We start from the raw sequence: 19,157 nt of genomic DNA, 5'->3' as shown, positions 1-19,157 counted from the left end.
ATATCTTTCATCCAGTAAAGCATTTCAAAATAAAGGATTCTAATATTAAAATGATAAATAAGCTGGTTGGAAGAAAATGATGGAAAAAAAGTCTTGGAAACAAATTGCTGTGAGAATGTGGCATTCCCAAAGGGCATGAATGCCACATAAACCAAGGGTTTAAAAGGTAGACAGATACACACTTGAAAAATAAACCCCAATGAACCACACCCCAGTATGAGTCATCAGGAGGGATGGTAGAACCGGACATCCCGGACTTTCAGCTGCTCTCAAGATTTCTGGTGCCGCCCGGACTGATTCCCACCATGGCCGGGGCTGGAAAATCCCGGCCATTGTCTTCAGCAGAGGAATTGAGAATGTTGAAAGACTCTCAATCAGACCTCCCCTTCCAAGAAATACACAGAAAATTTAAGGTGGAGGTTTTAAGGTACTCTTAATTGCTGATGTAAATAGAAAACAGGGTAAATCTAACTTCATAACACATAAGAGAATAAAAGGTTAAAAGCATGTTGTGAGGAAGTATATACTATATATTCACTATTGCCCTGCATATATACCTATTAAGTAATGCTGCATATCATTTTCTATGCTGACTGAATATTATTCAATACAGTACATGACTGTAATTATAATTTGGTAACGTATCCTAATTATTAATTTAAAATTATTCACAAAATAAAGTGGTTTTCTGAACTGCTTCATTAAATGGCTTCTCAATGCATTTCTTAAAAATAAACACACAAAATGAGTCATATTGCAATAGTTTTTCTTATTTTGAATCTATTCTCCGAACAGAAGCTGTTGCAATCAATAGCATCTGCCAGCAGTCTCCATATGGTTTTTAAAGTTTAACAGTTGTGGTAGAAAACACTTCAGAGCACAAAATGACTTAAAAATACAGCAGCAGGTTTCAAACCAGTACATGCAATTCATCTAGATTAATTGTTAGCATACACCGATCAAGTGTTAAACGACACCACTGTGACTACTTCCCAAATACTGCTCGTTCACAAGTGGCAAGAGGTGCAGGCAGCCTTCCACTATACTTTAGCTGGTTAGTAATGCTACCTACTGAAAAAACGCAAGCACACTGCAGACTAACCCAAACCTTTTAATAACTGATCCATCCTCCTTAACAATCTCTCTGTGAACTACATTTGGGATGTGGACATTTCCATGGTTCCCTGCAAAACCTAGAGCCTGAGCAGAAGGAAAACAGTACAAACACATAAAACGGCTACACATATTGCTGCACTAACAATCTGCATAAACCTCTCAAACAATAAGCAACAAAAAAAATGCACAGTGGTCATGCATTTTCTGAGTGGAAAACGTACAGTACTTTATGTGTTAAAATGACCCAAAAAAGTTCTCAGAATGTTTGAGATTTTGCTTACTTGATCAATTCTCAGGGTTATTCTTAGATTAGTCTTATTACTCCAATATTTAAACTTAGATTGAAATATCTATTTGAAATAACTGTCAGTTTTTAAGGCATACCGTGGTCTTTGTGGTGTTATTTTGTTGAATTTTTAGAAGTTCCTTCATGGGATGTGGGCATCGCTGCCCTAGCAGAATTTATTGCCCAATCCTGTCTTTTAGAAGGTGGTGGTGAGCTGCCTTCTTGAACCGCTGCAGGTCATATGTTGTAGGTGCACTGACAGTGCTGTGAGGGAGTTCTAGGATTTTGACCCAGCGACAGTGAAGGAATGGTTCCAAGTCATTACAGTGTATGGCTTGGAGGGGAACTTGCAGGATGTGGTGTTCCCATACATCTTCTGCCCTTGTCCTCCTTGGTGGTAGAGGTTGCAGTTTTGGAAGGTGCTGTTGAAGGAGCCTTGGTGAGTTGCTGCAGTGTATCTTGTACACACTAATGCCCTGTGTTTCCCACATACTATGGAGGTCTAACACCAAACGTCACGAAGTGGGATACAATCCCTATCTTCCGGAAGAGAGGTCTAATCCAAGGGATTAGTGTGCGGTGGTGTACGAATGGGGAGTCCATGGTGTCAGGACTTGTGGTGGGGTGGTGGTTTGGGGCAGGGGAGAGGAGGCACCCCTCTTCATGGTCCACAAGGAGTGCTGTGAAGGCACTTAGTTTCTCCAAGGAGCTCCTTGCTTTGCTGAAGCTGTCAGGTTTACCACCCATGAATCCCAGTTGGCCATAGATATGCTTGCTTCCAGCCTCATTAACATATTTTAAAAGCCTTCCCACCTCCTGGGAGCACGTCTCCTGGGGGCCGATCCCTTGCCCTGCCTCAATAATATTTGGAAGAGTTGGACCTGTTTTGTCAACGTCTACCCGTCTACCTACCCATGGTGTGGGTTTATGGATCAGGAAACATCCCGTAGAGGATGCTATACATCTTATGAAATGATTCAGGATGAAGCCTGAATCAAGCACTTTCACTTGTTATGGCATTCTGTATTCATCTTGTTTTTGAGTCATTTCCAGGATGTCATCAGTATTAACATTTCTCGTGATGGATGAAATCTGAACCCTTAACTTTGTCACTGGACAGTCTATACACTGAACCCGGTGATGTTCCTGGTACGTATTTCTGGAAATATTCTTCTAAGCATTACAAAGTATACTCACCAGATGCTTCACACTGAATTTGCTATTAAGGGAACTAATGTCAATACCTGTTATGCGTTACATGCATTAATTTTTATTTAGCCCACTAGTTTGACAGAGGTCATTTTAATACACCTCTCCTTGATTGTTGTATGCATGGTTGGCATTTGTAAGAGTAAAAATAATTATTGTTTGGGAGTTTAAAGTAGGGCATAGCATTGTAATTTATTCTGCAGATCACATTTGCTTGCTTTGTCCTCCACTGCTGCCAATTGCAGCCTGTCCGATACTAGTCGTCTCTTTCACGCTCTCAACATTTTTTCCTTTTTGGCTGGTATTCAAGTCTCCCCCCTCCCTGTCTGAGCAGAGCAGGGTTTTGCATTAAAATCATATTTCCTACCCGCTGGGAACTATGAAGGCAGTGCCCGATGTATGGATTGTAGATTTTTCAATCCAATCAATTCTGGACAGTTACGTGACAGAGAAACAGGTGTCGGCTACATCTAGTCACTTTGGTCAGGAGTATAAAATGGTAGAAGAATATTTGATTCTCCATGAGGGAAAAGAATCAAAGTATCAGTCAATATGGGACTTCCAGTGGCGGCATGCAGGGGAGTGGTCGCACATGAGGTGGCTCCCACCAGAAAACTCTATGTAAGCCCTCTGTGCCCAGTTTTAATAGGAAATTTGGGCTCAGGTTTGTTGAGATGGGTTCAGTATCCCACACCAAGGGGATGCCCAAAGATACTGAACCAGACAGTAGGAAAAGAAAGAATTAGCATCAAATCTGATCTTGTTCGAAGCTTATGAGCTTTTCAGTCTCCTTCTTCAGCACCATGTCAGGAAGTTTTGGGGCCGTGTTGGAGTCTTGCCCATTGGTGATTATTTTGGTGTTTCAGATTTACCGGAGCTGCAGATGGGAGCAAAGGCGGATGTCTTTGCCTTTGCTTCATTAACAGCCCAAAGATGGTTGCTGTTTGAATGGAAGTCTTCGGTCCTGCCCAGTGCCGTGGTTTTGTGACCTGATGGAGTTCTTACATCGAGAATTAAATCAAGTATACCTTGAGAGGGTCGACCAAAGGGTTCGATCTTAGATGGCTGCCGTTTATTTACTACTTCTTGATTTTTTTTTACTGTTTGGTTTGGTATTGGTGGGGGGGGGGGGGGGGGGGGCTGAAACATTGTAATTGCTGTTTGAACATGGTTCAGGTGTTATATTAGAAAAACCTTTCTTTGTAAAAGTATTTTTAAAAGAAGAAAAAAAAAAAGTATCAGTTAATATGGGTTTCTCATGCACTTCCTAATGGGCAACTTGAAAAGAGGAAAAACCTGGAAGCAAAGACATGTGCTTATAGACTCATACAGCAAGACCCGAAGATAGGGAAAAAAATACAAAATAGGGAATGAAATAAAAAACAAATAAATTGTTGAATTTCCATAGACAAATGATGTAAATATTTAAATGGGGTGAAGGTGGTCAGATTAAAAACTGTACCATGGTTCATAATGTTTGCTTTGTTTAATCAAGGTGGGATGGACCCCCCACCCAAATTAGACCTAGCTCTCTATCAGAGTCCATAAAACAGAGAAATAAGCTGTGCTGGTGGTAGGTAAATAACAGGGCGAGTCAAAATTTGTAGTCCAAGAAAATTACTTTGCTTAAAACTAGATTTTGTAGGTTTTTATCTAGAAAATAGCTTCAAAAACAGAAAATTTAAGATGAAATCAGATTTTGGAATGTGTGCCGTGTGTGCATTGTTCCAAGACCGATCAGTGTTTTTGAAATGACTTGCCCAAACAAGATAGAGCACACTTAAAATAATTGACCTGCCTACAAATGTTACAGAATTTCTACTCTGAATTATATTTTGTGGGCAGGCAAACATAAAGTTACATTGAATGAATAGACCGTGGTAAGGATTTGAAAGTGTCATATCATACCATATTAAAATCATCTTTGGCTGTTGGAAGGTCAGAAGCTAACTTGGGATCTCCAAGATGTTTCTCCATTCTGTCACCATGGAGAACGGTTGTCTTGATTACCTTACTGACCCTACGACCCGCTACCTGCTCAGACTGGAATTCAGAGCCGGAGGCCACTTGTGGTTCTGAAAATGTCATCTGTGGGTACACATAGAGGGTTTTGTAACATTAAGTATTCTTATTATCTGTAAAGAATTTAAAATGTAGAAATATTTATGCCATAGACCAGTTGATCACTCGATGTATGAAAACAGAAAACGTACAACACCTCAAAGAGTAAAAAGAAATTACATTTTATCATGGCTTTGATTTTAATGGAGGACTGAAGTGGTTCGAGCCCCAAACTGGGATGTTTGGGTCATGGAGACCTGGCTGTAATTTTTTTTTTAATAAATGTTTTTATTCTCCATTTTCACATTTTCCTTCAAAATTTATACCCCACACACAGGCAGTAAACGGTAACAAATACAAAATCAATTCCCTTAACAATGACAACGATCCCATCCTCCCACCACCCCAAACAACAGCCCACCTGTCAATATATCCATCCAATAAAACAAACCCTCCCACGGTGGAAACGAAAAACAAAGGAGAAAAAGAAAAAGGAGTCCGGGACCGCCCATGGTCGCCATAGAGTCCACTCCCCCCCCCTCCCCCCCCCCCCCCCCCGCCCCCCCCCCCCCCCCCCCCCCCCCCACCCCCCCCACAACCCCCCCACACTCAACGTCATCCAACCTCTGAAAGAGTATCGTACATGATGCCCAATAGTTGGAAACACCCCCCCCTCACTCTAACTCTCCCGTCCACTGCCTCTTGTAAAACTCCTCCCCCAACCTCGGTTCCTTCCCCCCAACTTTCCGCCCCGGCTAGACCACTCGGACCCTGTTCTGCCAGGCTCCCCTCCCCCTCCGCAGCCCCTCCCCCCACCCCACTCCCGTTCACTGGCCGGCTTAATCCGGCCAGCGTGGAGGCCCCCGCCCAGGTCTCTTTTCCCCTTGCCCGTCCCTAGGAAAGCCCAGAAATCCCCTTTTAGCACACAAACCCCGCATATCCACCTACACCCCAAAGAGCCCTCACTTCGAGTCCCATCACTTCCCTTGTCCAAATATATACAACATTGGCTCCTTTAGTTCATACACCCGCACGCAGTGAAACAAAAAAGAAGAAAATACAGTCATGAGGTTACATCGGCACATGGCCATTTCTCAATTCTGCCACAGTCCTTCTGCCTTCGCAAACTCCTCCGCTGCTTCCGCTGTTCCAAAATAAAAGCCCTTGAGCTTGTAAGTCACCCTCCGCTTCGCTGGATATACAATGCCGCACTGCACCTTGCTAATGTGCAGTGCCCTCTTCACTGGGTTGAAAGCAGCCCGCCTTCTCGCCAGCTCCACCGTAAAGTCCTGGTATACACGTATACCAGCTCCAGCCCACTGCACCACCCGCTTCTGCTTGGCCCAGCACAGGACCTTCTCTTTCACACTGTACCTATGGAAGCACAGAGTCACTACCCTTGGCGGCTCACTCGCCTTTGGTACAGGCCTCCACGACCGATGAGCCCGATCCAGTTCATATCGGGATGGATCCTCCCCCTCCCCCAATAGGTTTGCCAGCATCGCGGCAAAATACTCAGTCGGCCTCGGCCCTTCAACTCCTTCGGGCAGCCCCACAATCCTCAAATTCTGTCGCCTGGATCTGTTTTCCAGGTCTTCCATTTTTCCTCGCAGATCCTTGTTAATCTCCATTACCATCCACATCTTCCCCATCGAGGTAAGTTGAGCACCGTGCTGCAATAATGTCTCCTCCACTTCCTTCAGCGCCTCCCCTTGCTCCCGCACCTCTGCCACTGCGCTCGCCACCGCCGTCGTCACTTGGGAAATCGCCTCCTCCATCAGCACACTCAAAACCTCCCTCATCTCCTTCCTCATTGTCTCCATATATTTTGTAAACTGCCTTTCGAATTCCGCAGCCATCACCTTAGTTATTTCTTCAGCCGTAAGCAATGCGGCCTCCTCTGGTGTTCCAGCCTCCATTTTCCTTGGTGACCCCGCGGTGACCTTTCTACTCCCTGACGGACCTTCAGCTGGTTTTTTTTTTACGGACATTCTTTTGCTCACCCTCGACGTTTTTCTTTACTGTGCCTCCTCTCTGCTTTTGCCGCCTCCGTGGACACTGGGACCGGGCTTAAAGCCCCGAAAATGCCGTTCCCGAATGGGAGCCCTCCATTGCGCAGCTGCCTCCCGCCCACCGTCACCGGAAGTCGACTTGGCTGTAATTATAAATGTTCCTGCCCTCCTGTCAAAATCCACCTCATATTGGCAGGCAGGTGTCGCGATTCACCACACAAAGAAAGCAGAAGCTGAAGCAGCAGGAAGCCGCAGCCAGGGATCCATGTTAAGTGGTAAGGAAATGCTGAATGCAATAGGCAGTAGGGAGCCTGAGGCCCAAGGTTCGCTCAGGTAAGTTGCTAACATGTGAATTGAACCTGATCCTATAAATAACAGTGCAATTACTGCTTGTGGAAATATGTTCTAAACAGACACATCATGAAGTCAAGTGGAGGCTCATTGTTGGTGCCCAGGGAGGTTTCTCTATATTCACAACAGTTCGTGTTGCTCTGCCTCTGGTTCATTTTAAGAAAGTATAGGTAAACAAGCTCTGAAGGTGCTCCCTATCCTCCCGCACTGGGACCCCTTATGCATGCCTGGGTTTTCGGCTTCCAGTACCTAGTCTCAGGCAGCTCCATACACTTCCTCTTCTGGCCACTGCAGTGCTGTTGCTACTGGGACTGGAAAGCTACTGGCCAGTCAGAATGGCCGGTAGCCCTCCAAGGTGGCGCTTCCACCCAAGTCAGGGCCAGAAGTCACACCTAATGCCAATCAAAGCTCATTAGAGCATAAAGTGGCAACGGGGCAGTTGAACATTTTGGATCCTAAAAATTCAGGCCATGATTGCTGCAGCAAATTGTGGTGTCAATAACGATGCACGGACCAAGGATTACCTCCCCTTAGTCCATTTCAGCCAACTCTATGAAGCAGCTCACCTTGCCTTTTTTCAATTCTGATAAAGGATCCCTATCCCAAAATCTTACGCATATTTTATCTTTTTAGACGTCAACAAATGTATTTTGTGTTTCCCACATTTTACGTTTCTATGTTTGGATACTGTTATCTTAGGGTAGGATCTAATGTTGACAATGGGGTTCTTGCCTTCAGGCTGGGGTTCTCACAAAAGCCCCCATCATACTGCATTGGGGAAGGTCCTTCAGGCACTTAATTAGCTGCTGTCCGGATTTGCAAGGATTTAGGAGCCCAGGATGTAAATACCACCTGCTGAAAGATACTGGCCAATCAGGTGCCAGCAGCTCTCCGATGCCTGCCAGCACCAATGCGAGCAATGGCCGCTGCTGGTGATGCCCTGTGGTCTAGTATTGTCGAGGGACTGGGGCCATTGGTGATGGAAGAAGAAATGAGTGCTGCAGGCAGTTGTTAATGGCTGGGGAGGGTAGTCGGAAGAAACAACGGGGGGCTAGATCCTAGTCACCAATGGGAGCATTACTTTCTGTCCTTAGTTTCTGGGTTAGTTGTTCTGGATGGAAGGAAAGAAATTTGGTTATACCGTAGATGTTGCTGCAAAGTTGTTAGCAACACATTGTGGTGAGTGATTTTTCTAAATTAGGTAGAAAGTACATGTGAATTACAAAATTGAAATTGATCATTGACCTCAATTAAAAATTTATCCCTGCCCCATATCCTCGCTCATTTGAACTGAATAACATTCAGCAACTAGTTTAACTTGTAGGAAATGACAAACAAGATAAGGTAGAAGATATTTTGCCAGTCAGGAAAAAGTTGTAAAGCTAACCTCTGTTTGCTCACTATCACTTTTTAGTACAGTCCGTTTTAAAACTTTTGAAAATCCATCACCATCTTCAACTGTAATTGGTTCTTGCTCTGCTCCTTGCATTATCACATCCTCCTTTTCAGTCCCATCGGGTGAAATCAAGCGTCTGATAATCTTCCTTGTAACCTTAAGGAAAAAGAAAATGAGAAAGCAAATGCTTAATCGCTCACTTGTGCATGCACAATTTACCATTTCACTTCATTGTTCCTTGATTACCTGGAATAATTTTTAAAAGGTGCAATGAAGTAAGTAGTTTATGTGTGTAATGTTCCTGTCTCCATCTATATGAGAATAAAAGGAATGCAAATCACGATTAGTCATACTCATTCTTGCATTACCTTTTTCACAATGGTATTTCCATGCTCATCTGTGTACTGTTCCTCTGTAACCGACTCTGGTAGAATATCAGGCATGTCATCAGCCTAGGAAATTAATAAGCTCTATTAATAACAAATAGTGGGATGGAAATTTTTCTTTGTTGCAATCGACAATCTGGACATAAATTGTGCTTAAAATTGTGTTGCGTCTTCAAGTTGAATTTATTGTTCAAATTTTTACTCCAACTCATATGCAATCAGTTAATTTTCCTGGTCCTGAACAGGACCAAATGGAGCCAGGACTGAAAAAAATGGCCCCCAAGCAGGGCGGTCAAAGATCCAGCCTCCATTTTGGCCATCTGCTTTTTTCACAGAGATAGGTGAGAGAGCGGGCTCTGGAACCTGAATGCTTTGATGAAGGATGCAATTGACAATTTTGTGGGCTTATTAAGAAGGTATACTAGGCAAGTTGTTAAAAATTTTATGGAGGTGGGCAGACATTTGTAGCTAGAGTGTTTTACACCAACTGCATGCAGGTGCAAACTATGGTTTGGAGAAAAATAGTTTTGTGTATTATGATAAACAAGTCGAAATGCCTCCCCTTTCCTTATTGCTTTTATATGGTCAATTGAGACATCTGTTGAGATAGCGGTTCTCAAATCTGGTTGTTCACTGAGTGTCATAGGCTATTCAATAGCTTCCAACTCTTACAATAGGTTTTGTGAGTTCTATTCATAAAGTGGATAATGGATGAGGGATTGAGGCGATGAGGGTGAGATGGTGAGTGGATGGCATTGAGTAGGGTTTATAGGGTCTAAAGGTTTAACACTGAAAGGTGAGGGGAGATGCTGATTGCATTAGAAGCCCTGGTTGAGGCTTTCTGGGAACAGATGTGGATCTTTCAACCTGGCTACTCTGGACCTCGCTTGCCTTCACTCCCACCTCACGCCTGCCTTCGTTGGTGGTAGACCCACTTTCAGGCCTGAGGCTCTGGAAGGTCCCGCCTGAAGGCAGTCTCGGGATGGAGTCTGGACCATGATGGAAGTATTGGTCCTGCTGCCTGATTCCCACCTCTAACATGAAAATTTAGGCCAAGGTTTTCTACCAAAACTGGGGGTATTTTAGAGACCAATTGGTTTATTCTTGCATTTTTTTAAAAAATCCTTCATCTATTTAAGAGTTGTTACAAATACAGTTTTATCAGTACAGTTGAAAATGGGTTTATTACAAAAAAGTATTGTCCAGTATGACTAATCCAATGTTAAATAATTGAAAATTATTTTAAAAACACTTCACAGAATAATTTACGAATTTTATTGTTGTGGATTAGTGGGGTTAGATAAACCAGACTCTCCTCCCAACCTGACCGTAACGCCTTGTACCTAATAAAACTTTATTTTGAAAATTCTCCTTGAAAGTGGCAAATGGGTGTCATTGGCAGACACTTGTCAAGGTGAGTAATTCAATTATGACTGTTACTCGTTTTGTGGTATGTGCTGGCTTTAATTGCTATGCAAAACATCGCTGAAAGTTGATTTGCTCTGGTTGAACATTAAACTGCTTTTACAATTTGTCGTTCTTCACATTGCTTTAGGTTAATTTTGGATGTATTGTGCTGTAAAAACAAGTGCAAACTTCCAGAAACTCGAGGCCTATATCTTTATTCTATCCCATTATTCAATAGATCCAGTTATAATGTCGGTGGAAAATTCATTTTTAGCTTTAAACTACTTCATATCTTCTTATTCAGCGTTTCATAAGACAATCTTAAAAAGATGTAGAAATTCTCCAATAGTATTAACACATGGAAACCCCCTCCTTTCTGTGAGAACAGAGCAAATATTTACACTTTAAATTTAGTGAAGTGGTCAAGCGGAATAGGGCGAACCTTCAAAAATCTCTGTTTAAAAAAAACATGGAATGGAGAGGGACGTTTAATCTTTCAACAGGCAATTCTCTAGCACTGGGAACCATCCAAAACTCAAGATTTAAATTTTAAATTCTGGTTAGTTCCGACTTTTGAAGCAGAATGGTTACTCAAGAAAGGTTAGAGGGTTTAAAACCACTTCTAGCTCCTGGGTAACCATGGTATTGGCTACCCCTCGTTCACAACTACTCTCCTGACCCCTCGAGTACACCCCCAAAACACCCCAACTGTCCTCTTGACTCCAAAACACCCCAACTGTCCTCTTGACCCCCCCTCCCCCGACTAACCCCTGCCTGATAACTGTCCGATTATTCATTGACACCCAACAACACTCCCGACTTCATCTCACACCTGCTGACCACCTTCCAGACACTCCCAAACTCCTGCCCAGTGGAACCCCCAACCTCCTGACTACCCGAACACACTCCGTCTGACCCCGCTGAAAGGCTCTAAATACTTCTTTCAGGTGAAGCAACATTTCACTTGGATCTTCTTCAATTTAGTCGACTGCATTTGGCACTCCCAATGCGGTCTCCTCTACATTGAGGATACTAAATGTAGACTGGGTGATCGCTTTGCGGAATACCTTCGCTCAGTCCACAAACACGACCCCAACCTTTCTGTTGCTTGCCATTTCACCTCATCTTCTTGCTCTTATCTCACATGCCTTTCCTTGGCCTGCAGCAATGCTCGAGCGAAGCCCAATGCAAACTGGAGGAGCAGCACTTCATCTTCCGATTCGGCAAATTACAGCCCCCAGAATGCAACATTGAATGTGACCTTTCTCCTCCACCTTGACCCCTTTCTTTAAATCCAACCAAATGTTTTGGCCCAATGCTACCACTCCACCCCTCCCCAGCTTGGCTATCTGCCATTTGGTCTGAAGTTTTGCTTTCACTGAGCACTGAACACATTCTGCTAACTTATCTTAATGCCACTATCAGCATCTTACATAATCTTTCGCATTGCTATTAACAAACCATTTGTCTTGTGCCTTACATACCTTTGGCCAATCTCTACCAACTCCCACCTATCTACTTTGCTCCACCTACTCCATTCCCTCTTACACAGTATATAATCCTTCACGTTTCTCCCTCTCTTTCGCTCTGAAAAAGAGACATTCGGACTCGAAATGTTATCTCTGTTTCTCTTTCCACAGATGTTGCGCCAGAACTGCTGGGTTTTCCCAGCATTTTCTGTTTTTATTCCCGCCTTTTTATTCCTCCTACCAAAGTGAACAACTGCATATTTTCACACATTATGTTCCCATCTGCCAGAATTTTGCCCACTCACTCAACCTATTTACATCTGTCTGGAACCTCCTTATGTCCTCTTACTAACATGCTTTCCTACCTATCTTTGTGTCATCTGTAAATTTAGCGACCATGCCTTCGCTCCCCTCATCTAAGTCATTGATGTAAATTGTTAAATGTTGAGGCCCCAGCACAGACCTTTGCAAGACTGCACTCATCACATTCTGCCAATCAGAAAATATCCATTTATGCATACTCTTTGTTTTCTGCTGACCACCCAAATCTTCAGCATGCTAATATACCATGAGATTTTATTTTCCACAATAACCTTTGAGGTTTCAACTTATCAAATGCTTTCTGAAAGTCCAAGTGCAGTGTGTCCACAGGCTCCCCTTTATCCACAGCTTATGTTACTCCATCAAATATTGAAATTGAAAATCGCTGATTGTCACAAGTAGGCTTCAAATAAAGTTACTAAAAGCCCCTAGTCATCACATTCCGGCACCTGTTCGGGGAGGCTGGTACAGGAATTGAACCGTGCTGCTGGCCTGCTTTAAAAGCCAGCTATTTAGCCCAGTGTGTTAAACCAGCCCCTATAACTCCAATAATTTGGTTAAACATGATTTCCCTTTCACAAAACCATACTGGCTCTTCCTGATTATATTGAGTTTTTTTAAGTGCTCACCTATAGCATCCTTAATTAAAGATTCTAATGCCTTTCCCACAACAGATTTGTATATGATTGTTGCCATCAGGAGTTCTGGTGTAAAATAAATCAAATCAATTTTTATTCCATGAAATTCTGAGATTTCTACTTGTCATGTGAGAGTACCTTTAAGAAATGGGTGTTTATCAAATAGCTGTAGTGGATGTACCTTTAATATATGGGTGTTCATCAAATAGCTACAGTGATGTCAGAGTGTGGGCTGTCTGTCTGATTTTACTTTCGTTTTTGAGCTGGTAGCTACAGTGTGTTTAGTTTAGTTTTCAGAGTTGGAGCTGCATCCAGCCAAGCAAGGTGTAATTTTGATCTCTGCATGAAAAAAATATTTTCAGATCACTTGTTAATTTAAAAGTGATAACTGCTCTCAGTAGAGAATTTGAATCTGCTGTCTTTGTTAAAGAGGGTATTTGTCTTATGGATGTTGCTAGGAAAGATTAAGGGTTACTTACAGAGTACTGTATTCTTTGGGGGAAGTATTTCAGTTGATAGTTGCTAAGATGTTTACTGTGTGTTTCTAAAAGGTTAACTGGATGCATATAATAAACATTGTTTTGTTTTAAAATACTTTAGATCTCTGTTGCATCACACCTGTAGAGTGGGCCCTTGTGCTCCCCATAACCAAAAGCCATTAAAAGTTGTGGGTCAGGTGAACTCCATGATACACTTTGGGGTTCTCTAAACCCTGGCCTGTAATATACGGGTGTTGTGTGAATTGCATTCACTAATTTTGTCTGTCTTTAATTAATTCCATTGGTCTACTGGCAACTGTGTATTCCAGCTCTGCTTTTCTATTAAATGGGGTTTTTCAGAATTTTGCAAGTGTCTTGCAAAATACATTCTACAATTGTGTCCATTTTTTAAAACTATAACTACATTTCTCACAATTATCAATGCCGCTTTAATACACTCAACAAGAAGTCTGGTGATTGCTTTGGGTGCAATTTTAAATTCACGTATTAAATAGGGTTTATCCAATATTACTGTCGGTGTGCCAACTTGCAACCAAGCTAGAGCTGGGAATGTACATCTTGTGCATGGTCGACAGGCTTAATTATCACTGGGATCTCATTTTCAGACTCACACATACCTGTTCAGAGTCCAATCGTTTACCAATACAACTATTAGTGCTGTATTGATTTGCTGACAACCAATTTTAATGTAGTAGAGAATTCCAGAATGTTTTGTGGGAGTGGGTAGAAGTGTTGGGGCACAGTTTGTAGAGATTGTCAAGGGTATACAGAAGAGAGAGCTTCTGAGGAAAAATTTGAAAGGTGGAGAGGGATAGATAAAAATGGAAGGGGTCAGTAAGAAAATGCCTGAATTCAGGAATGTGAAGGCCCCATCATCATGGTGGCAAAGACAAAATACAGTAGACTATATCATTGTAGCAAATGTGGGATGTGGGCTTGACTAGTGCTGGGAATCAGTTACAAATAGGATGAGGCAAACTATAAGGATTTGCAGATGATGATGAGGACTTTACATCAATGTACTTAGTGTTGAAGAACAAGTGGAGGTTGGCTAGAAGAATCAACGGAGAGGTGCTTGGAACCTAATGTGTGATCTAATATAAGAAGTGGAGTTTTGGAAGTTTGAGTTTGTGTAACAAGAAGCTGGAGATGCTGTTTTTAAAAGAAACGCTGTAAAGTCATGCGGAGAAGTGGTGAAGACAACGATCAGAGTTTCAACGACTGTAAGGGTGAAAGAGACAAATGTGAGTGAGGATGAAATAAGCTACCTTGATTTTAAAGTGAATGGAGGATTGTATGACAAGGAATATTCTCGTTGGCTGATGATTTTACTTCACCATCCCCCCAAAAAAGGTTTGAAATGGTAGAAGCCCCAAAAACAAAAAACACATATTCAATGGCACAAAGCATAATAATAGCCTAAAATGTCACATAATAAAAACTAATGGAATATAGTTTCATCTGCTATTCCTTTTTGCAAAAAGATGGATATGAATGTAAAATAGTGCTCTGCACTTTATCTACACTTCTTGGTAAATGTAGCAGAGGAAAATATATCTGGCTGAAATTATCTGAATAGCAATGTTACTTTTGCTAGTAAATCTTTAGAAGTGATGATTCTGTGGCCAAGCACTCCCAATATGGAGTGGAACTCACAGGAAAATCATGGACCTTGTGGTCAGGCTGACAAGGCACATAGGCCAGGAACAGAAACTGCCACATGATACCCTGGCTGGAATCGATACTGGCCTTCTACAAGAGAACTATAGCCAGCACATAAACTTGTTACTGCTTTATGGATTTTATTTATTTTAACATTTTTTTTCTCCTCCTTTTTCATTTTCTCCCAAATTTACACCCACCAACAATAAAAAATAATCAGTAACAAATATGTCAATCCCCATATCAATAACAAAGATCCCATCCTCCCATCAAACACCAAACATTAGTCCGCGTGTTCACACAAATGACAAAAATGAATTAGGGATCACCCATAGTCGCCATTAACACACACAGCCCCCCTCCCTCCAGCCTCCCACCCACACACCCCAACTAATGTTCGATGTTATCCAGTTCTTGAAAGTGCTTACTGAATAATGCCCATGAATTGTAGAACCCCTCCATCCTTCCACTCAGTTCAAACTTAACATTCTCAAGAGTCAAGAATTCCAACAGGTCCCCCTGCTACCCCAGGGCACAGGGTGGAGAGGTTGCTCTCCAAGCCATCAGGATCCGCCTTTGGGTGATCAACGAGGCGAAGGCTACAACATCTGCCTCCGCACCCGTTTCCAACCCTGGCTGGTCCGACACCCCGAATATGGCCTCCCAGAGGGCCCGGGACCAGTTTCACGTGCACCACTTTAGAAATTACCCGAAAAACCTCCTCCCAGTAATCCTATAGTTTTGGACAGGACCAAAACATATGAACACGATTAGCCCCCCCCCCCGCCGCGCAACGTTCACACACATCTTCTGCACCTTCAAAGAATTGGCTCATCCTCGCCCTCGTGAGGTGTGCTCTGTATACCACCTTCAGCTGTATCAGCCCCAACTGCGCACACGAGATGGAGGCATTCACTCTCCGGAGGCACCTCACACCAGAACTCTTCCTCCATGTCCTTTCCCAACTCTTCCTCCCACTTTGCTTTGATCCCTTCCAGTGGTGCCTTCTCCTCTTCCAAAATAGCTCCGTAATCCACTGACACTACCCCCTTCTCCAGTTCCCCTGTCGTCTGCACCTCCTCCAGCAATGTGGAGGCCTGCTCCACCGGGAAGCTCTATCTCCTTTCTGGCAAAATCTCGAACCTGCATGTATCTAAACATTTCCCCCTGCTCCAGCCCATACTTTGCTTCCAGCTCCTTCTATCCAACCCCTAAGAAACAAATCTTTTAGTGTCTTAATCCTCTTCTCCCATTTCCGAAAATTTCCATCCCACCTCCTTGGCTCAAATCTGTGGTTCCTCCGAAATGGCATTTCCCTTGCCCCTGCCCCAACCTGAAGTGCTGGCAAAACTGCCTCCAAATTCTCAATGAAGCTATTATTATCAGACTCCCTGAGTATTTCCCCGGAGCTATCGGGAGCGGCGCTGTTGCTAGTGCTTTCAACCCCGACCCCCTGCACAAACTCTCCTCTATTCTGACCCACTGGGAATCAACCCCTCTGACCCAGCTCCGCACTTTCTCCACATTCGCTGCCCAGTAGTAATACATCAGGTTCGGAAGACCCAAACCCCCTGCCTGCCTTCCCCTCTGTAGCAGCACCTTTCTAACTCTGGCCACCTTTCCTCCCCATATGAACAAAGTAATCCTTCCCTCAATCTATCTGAAAAAGCCTTTGGCAGGAAAATCGGCAGGCATTGAAAAATAAACAGAAATCGCGGCAACATGTTCATTTTAACCGCCTGTACCCGACCCGCCAGTGACAGAGGGGGACCATCCCACCTTGCCAGATCAGCTTTCACTCTCCCCACCAAACCAGAAATGTTGTACCTGCGGAGCCCCCCCCACTCCTGGGCAACCTGCACCCCCAGGTACCTAAAGTGTGTCCCTGCCCTACGGAATGGCAGCCCCCCCACCCTAGCCCCCACCACCGGCCAAGACACCACAAAATACTCACTCTTGTCTAGATTTAGTTTGTACCCCGAGAAAGACCCAAACACTCGAAGCAGCTTGTGGTGAACGTATGCTATTACAATTCACCACTGTACTGTGTTGTATTATGTTGATGCCCTTGTTGGCTCCGCCTGTAGCTCCGCCCCCTCGGGGGTGGTATATAAATCTGTAAGCGACACTCAGTGCAGAGCAGTCGCAGGCAGGCACTGGTCTAGTGTATTAAAACCACTGTTCACTTCTACTCTTTGTCTCGTGTGAATTGATGGTCGCATCACAGCTCCAATATTCCCCCTATGGACACACTCGGTTCCGACACGTATAACAGCAAGTCATCGGCATATAAGGATACCCTATGCTCTAACCAACCTCCCCCCTCGCGGCACTATTCCTTTCCATACCCCTGAACCTCTTAATGCGATGGCCAACGGCTCAATCGCGAGTGCAAACAGCAGGGGGGCATGGGACATCCCTGCCTAGTCCTACGGTGGAGCGAAAAGTATCTTGAGCTGATGTTGTTTGTGTGGACACTCGCCCTCGGCTCCTTATATAGTAGCTTTACCCTGTTCACAAATCTTGGTCCAATCCCAAACCGCTCCAGAACTGCCACGAGTCCCCCATTCTACCCGGTCAAACACCTTCTCAGCGTCCAATGCCACAACCACCGCTGTTTCCTTCCCCTCTGCCGGTGCCATAACGACATTCAATACCCTTCTAATGTTTGAAAAGAGCTGCCTCTCTCTCACGAACCCCGTCTGATCTTCACCTATCACCTTCGGGAGGCGCTCCTCCAGCCTACCGGCCAGTACCTTCGCCAATACGTTTGCATCCACATTCAGAAGTGAGATGGGCCTATACAACCCACACTCCGTTGGATCCTTATCTTTTTTTAGCAACAGGGAAATCAATGCCTGCCCCAAAGTTTGTGGCAACACCCCTTTCCCTATCGCCTCTTCAAACATCCCCACCATCAGGGTTGCCAGCTTATCCTTGAATTGTTTATAATATTCCACCGGAAACCCATCTGGCCCTGCCACCTTCCCCGGCTGCATCCTCCCAATTGCATCCTTTATCTCCTGCTCCACTAACGCTCCTTCTAATGTAGCCCTGTCCCCCTCCCCTAACCTCGGGTACTCCAACCCATCTAGAAATTCCTGCATGTGAAAAATGAGTACTCCCGTTCCCTCGGATGCAGAGACCTCCAAGGGTCCACCCCTCCCATTTCCACCATTAGCTCAGCCAACGCCTCCCCCCCCCCACCCCCCCGCCCCAGATGGGACCAGCGAGCGCAGCCGTGACCTGTCCAACCTTGGCTCCTGCACCAAGTTTCAGTACTCCCCCACTATCAGTTTGTGTGTGTCCTCATCTGGGATGGCCCCAAACACCTTCTTTGCGAATCCCACATCGTCCCGATTGGGACCATATACACTTAACAGCGCCGCTAACCTCCCCTCCAGCGTCCCTGTCGCAAACACATATCTACCCCCCTGATCTGCCACCACCTTCTCCATCTGGAAGCGTTCTCGTTTGCTGACCATTACCGCTACCCCTCGAGCCCATCCGTTAAGTCCAGAGCGAAACACCTGACTAACCCAGCCCTTTTTAAATCTCACCTGGTCCTTCATCCTCAAGTGAGTCTCCTGCAGCATTGCTACACTTTTAAGATGCGCAAGTACCCTTGACCTCTTGACTGGACCTCCTAACCCCCTCACGTTCCACGTGACTATCCTAACTGGGGATCTCTCACCCCCCCACCCTTCTTATGAACCATCATTATACCACCGGGCCCTGCCCCATGAGCCTGACCCACCCCTATCCATTATTAACATCGAACCCTTCCCCCCCTCCCAAGAACCCCCCCTACATTTCCTCTCGCAAAAACATCTCCCAGCATCAATCCCTCCCCCCGCCCTCCTCTCACCTCACCTCCGTTCGAGTCGACTTTCGTTAGCTAGTGCGGGTGGCTCCCCCCGCCAAGGTATACCGTTCCCTCCCACCCAGTCCCAGAGAAAGAAAAAAACAAAACAACAATCCAACCCATACAAGTCACGAAAATAAGATATAACCGTCGCCACACAGAATGCCAATCAATCCAACCAATAACTTGAACTCTGTAACAATGTGAAGAGAAGTAAATTACAATACACGTCAGTAAAAAAGAAAGTTATAGCATTTATACATATTCCAGCTCCCCAATCACAGTCCACAGTCCCCCTTCCAGCTCTGCTCCTCACGTCTGTCCCAAGCCTTCTGCCCTCACGAACGCCTCAGCCTCCTCCGCTGTCTCGAAATAAAAGTCTTTGGTATCATACGTCACCCTCAGCTTCGCCTGGTATACCATACCAAATCGCACCCCCTTTTTGTCCAGTGCTGCTTTCACTTGCCCGAACGCCGCT

The 19,157-nt window shown here is 44.4% G+C and overlaps 1 protein-coding gene across 28 annotated transcripts in view; it reads right to left on the bottom strand.

Moving 5' to 3' along the window:
* Positions 1–19,157, bottom strand: part of ank2b (ankyrin 2b, neuronal) — a 1,110,754-nt gene that overhangs the window by 9,840 nt on the left and 1,081,757 nt on the right. For 27 of the 28 annotated variants that reach the window (XM_038792202.1, XM_038792212.1, XM_038792216.1 and 24 more), the window contains 4 exons: positions 8,800–8,883; positions 8,423–8,587; positions 4,520–4,699; positions 1,109–1,200 (listed from right to left, as the gene is read on the bottom strand). In XM_038792202.1, coding sequence (XP_038648130.1) covers positions 1,109–1,200; positions 4,520–4,699; positions 8,423–8,587; positions 8,800–8,883 — 521 coding nt within the window. The remainder of the gene's footprint in view (positions 1–1,108; positions 1,201–4,519; positions 4,700–8,422; positions 8,588–8,799; positions 8,884–19,157) is intronic. The other variant, XM_038792221.1, reaches the window with a different exon arrangement.

The sequence above is a fragment of the Scyliorhinus canicula genome, chromosome 3 (assembly GCF_902713615.1).
Source record: "Scyliorhinus canicula chromosome 3, sScyCan1.1, whole genome shotgun sequence".
Lineage (NCBI taxonomy): Eukaryota > Metazoa > Chordata > Chondrichthyes > Carcharhiniformes > Scyliorhinidae > Scyliorhinus > Scyliorhinus canicula.
The sequence above is the reverse complement of the archived record's forward strand: the minus strand, read 5'-3'. Positions and strand labels throughout refer to the sequence as shown.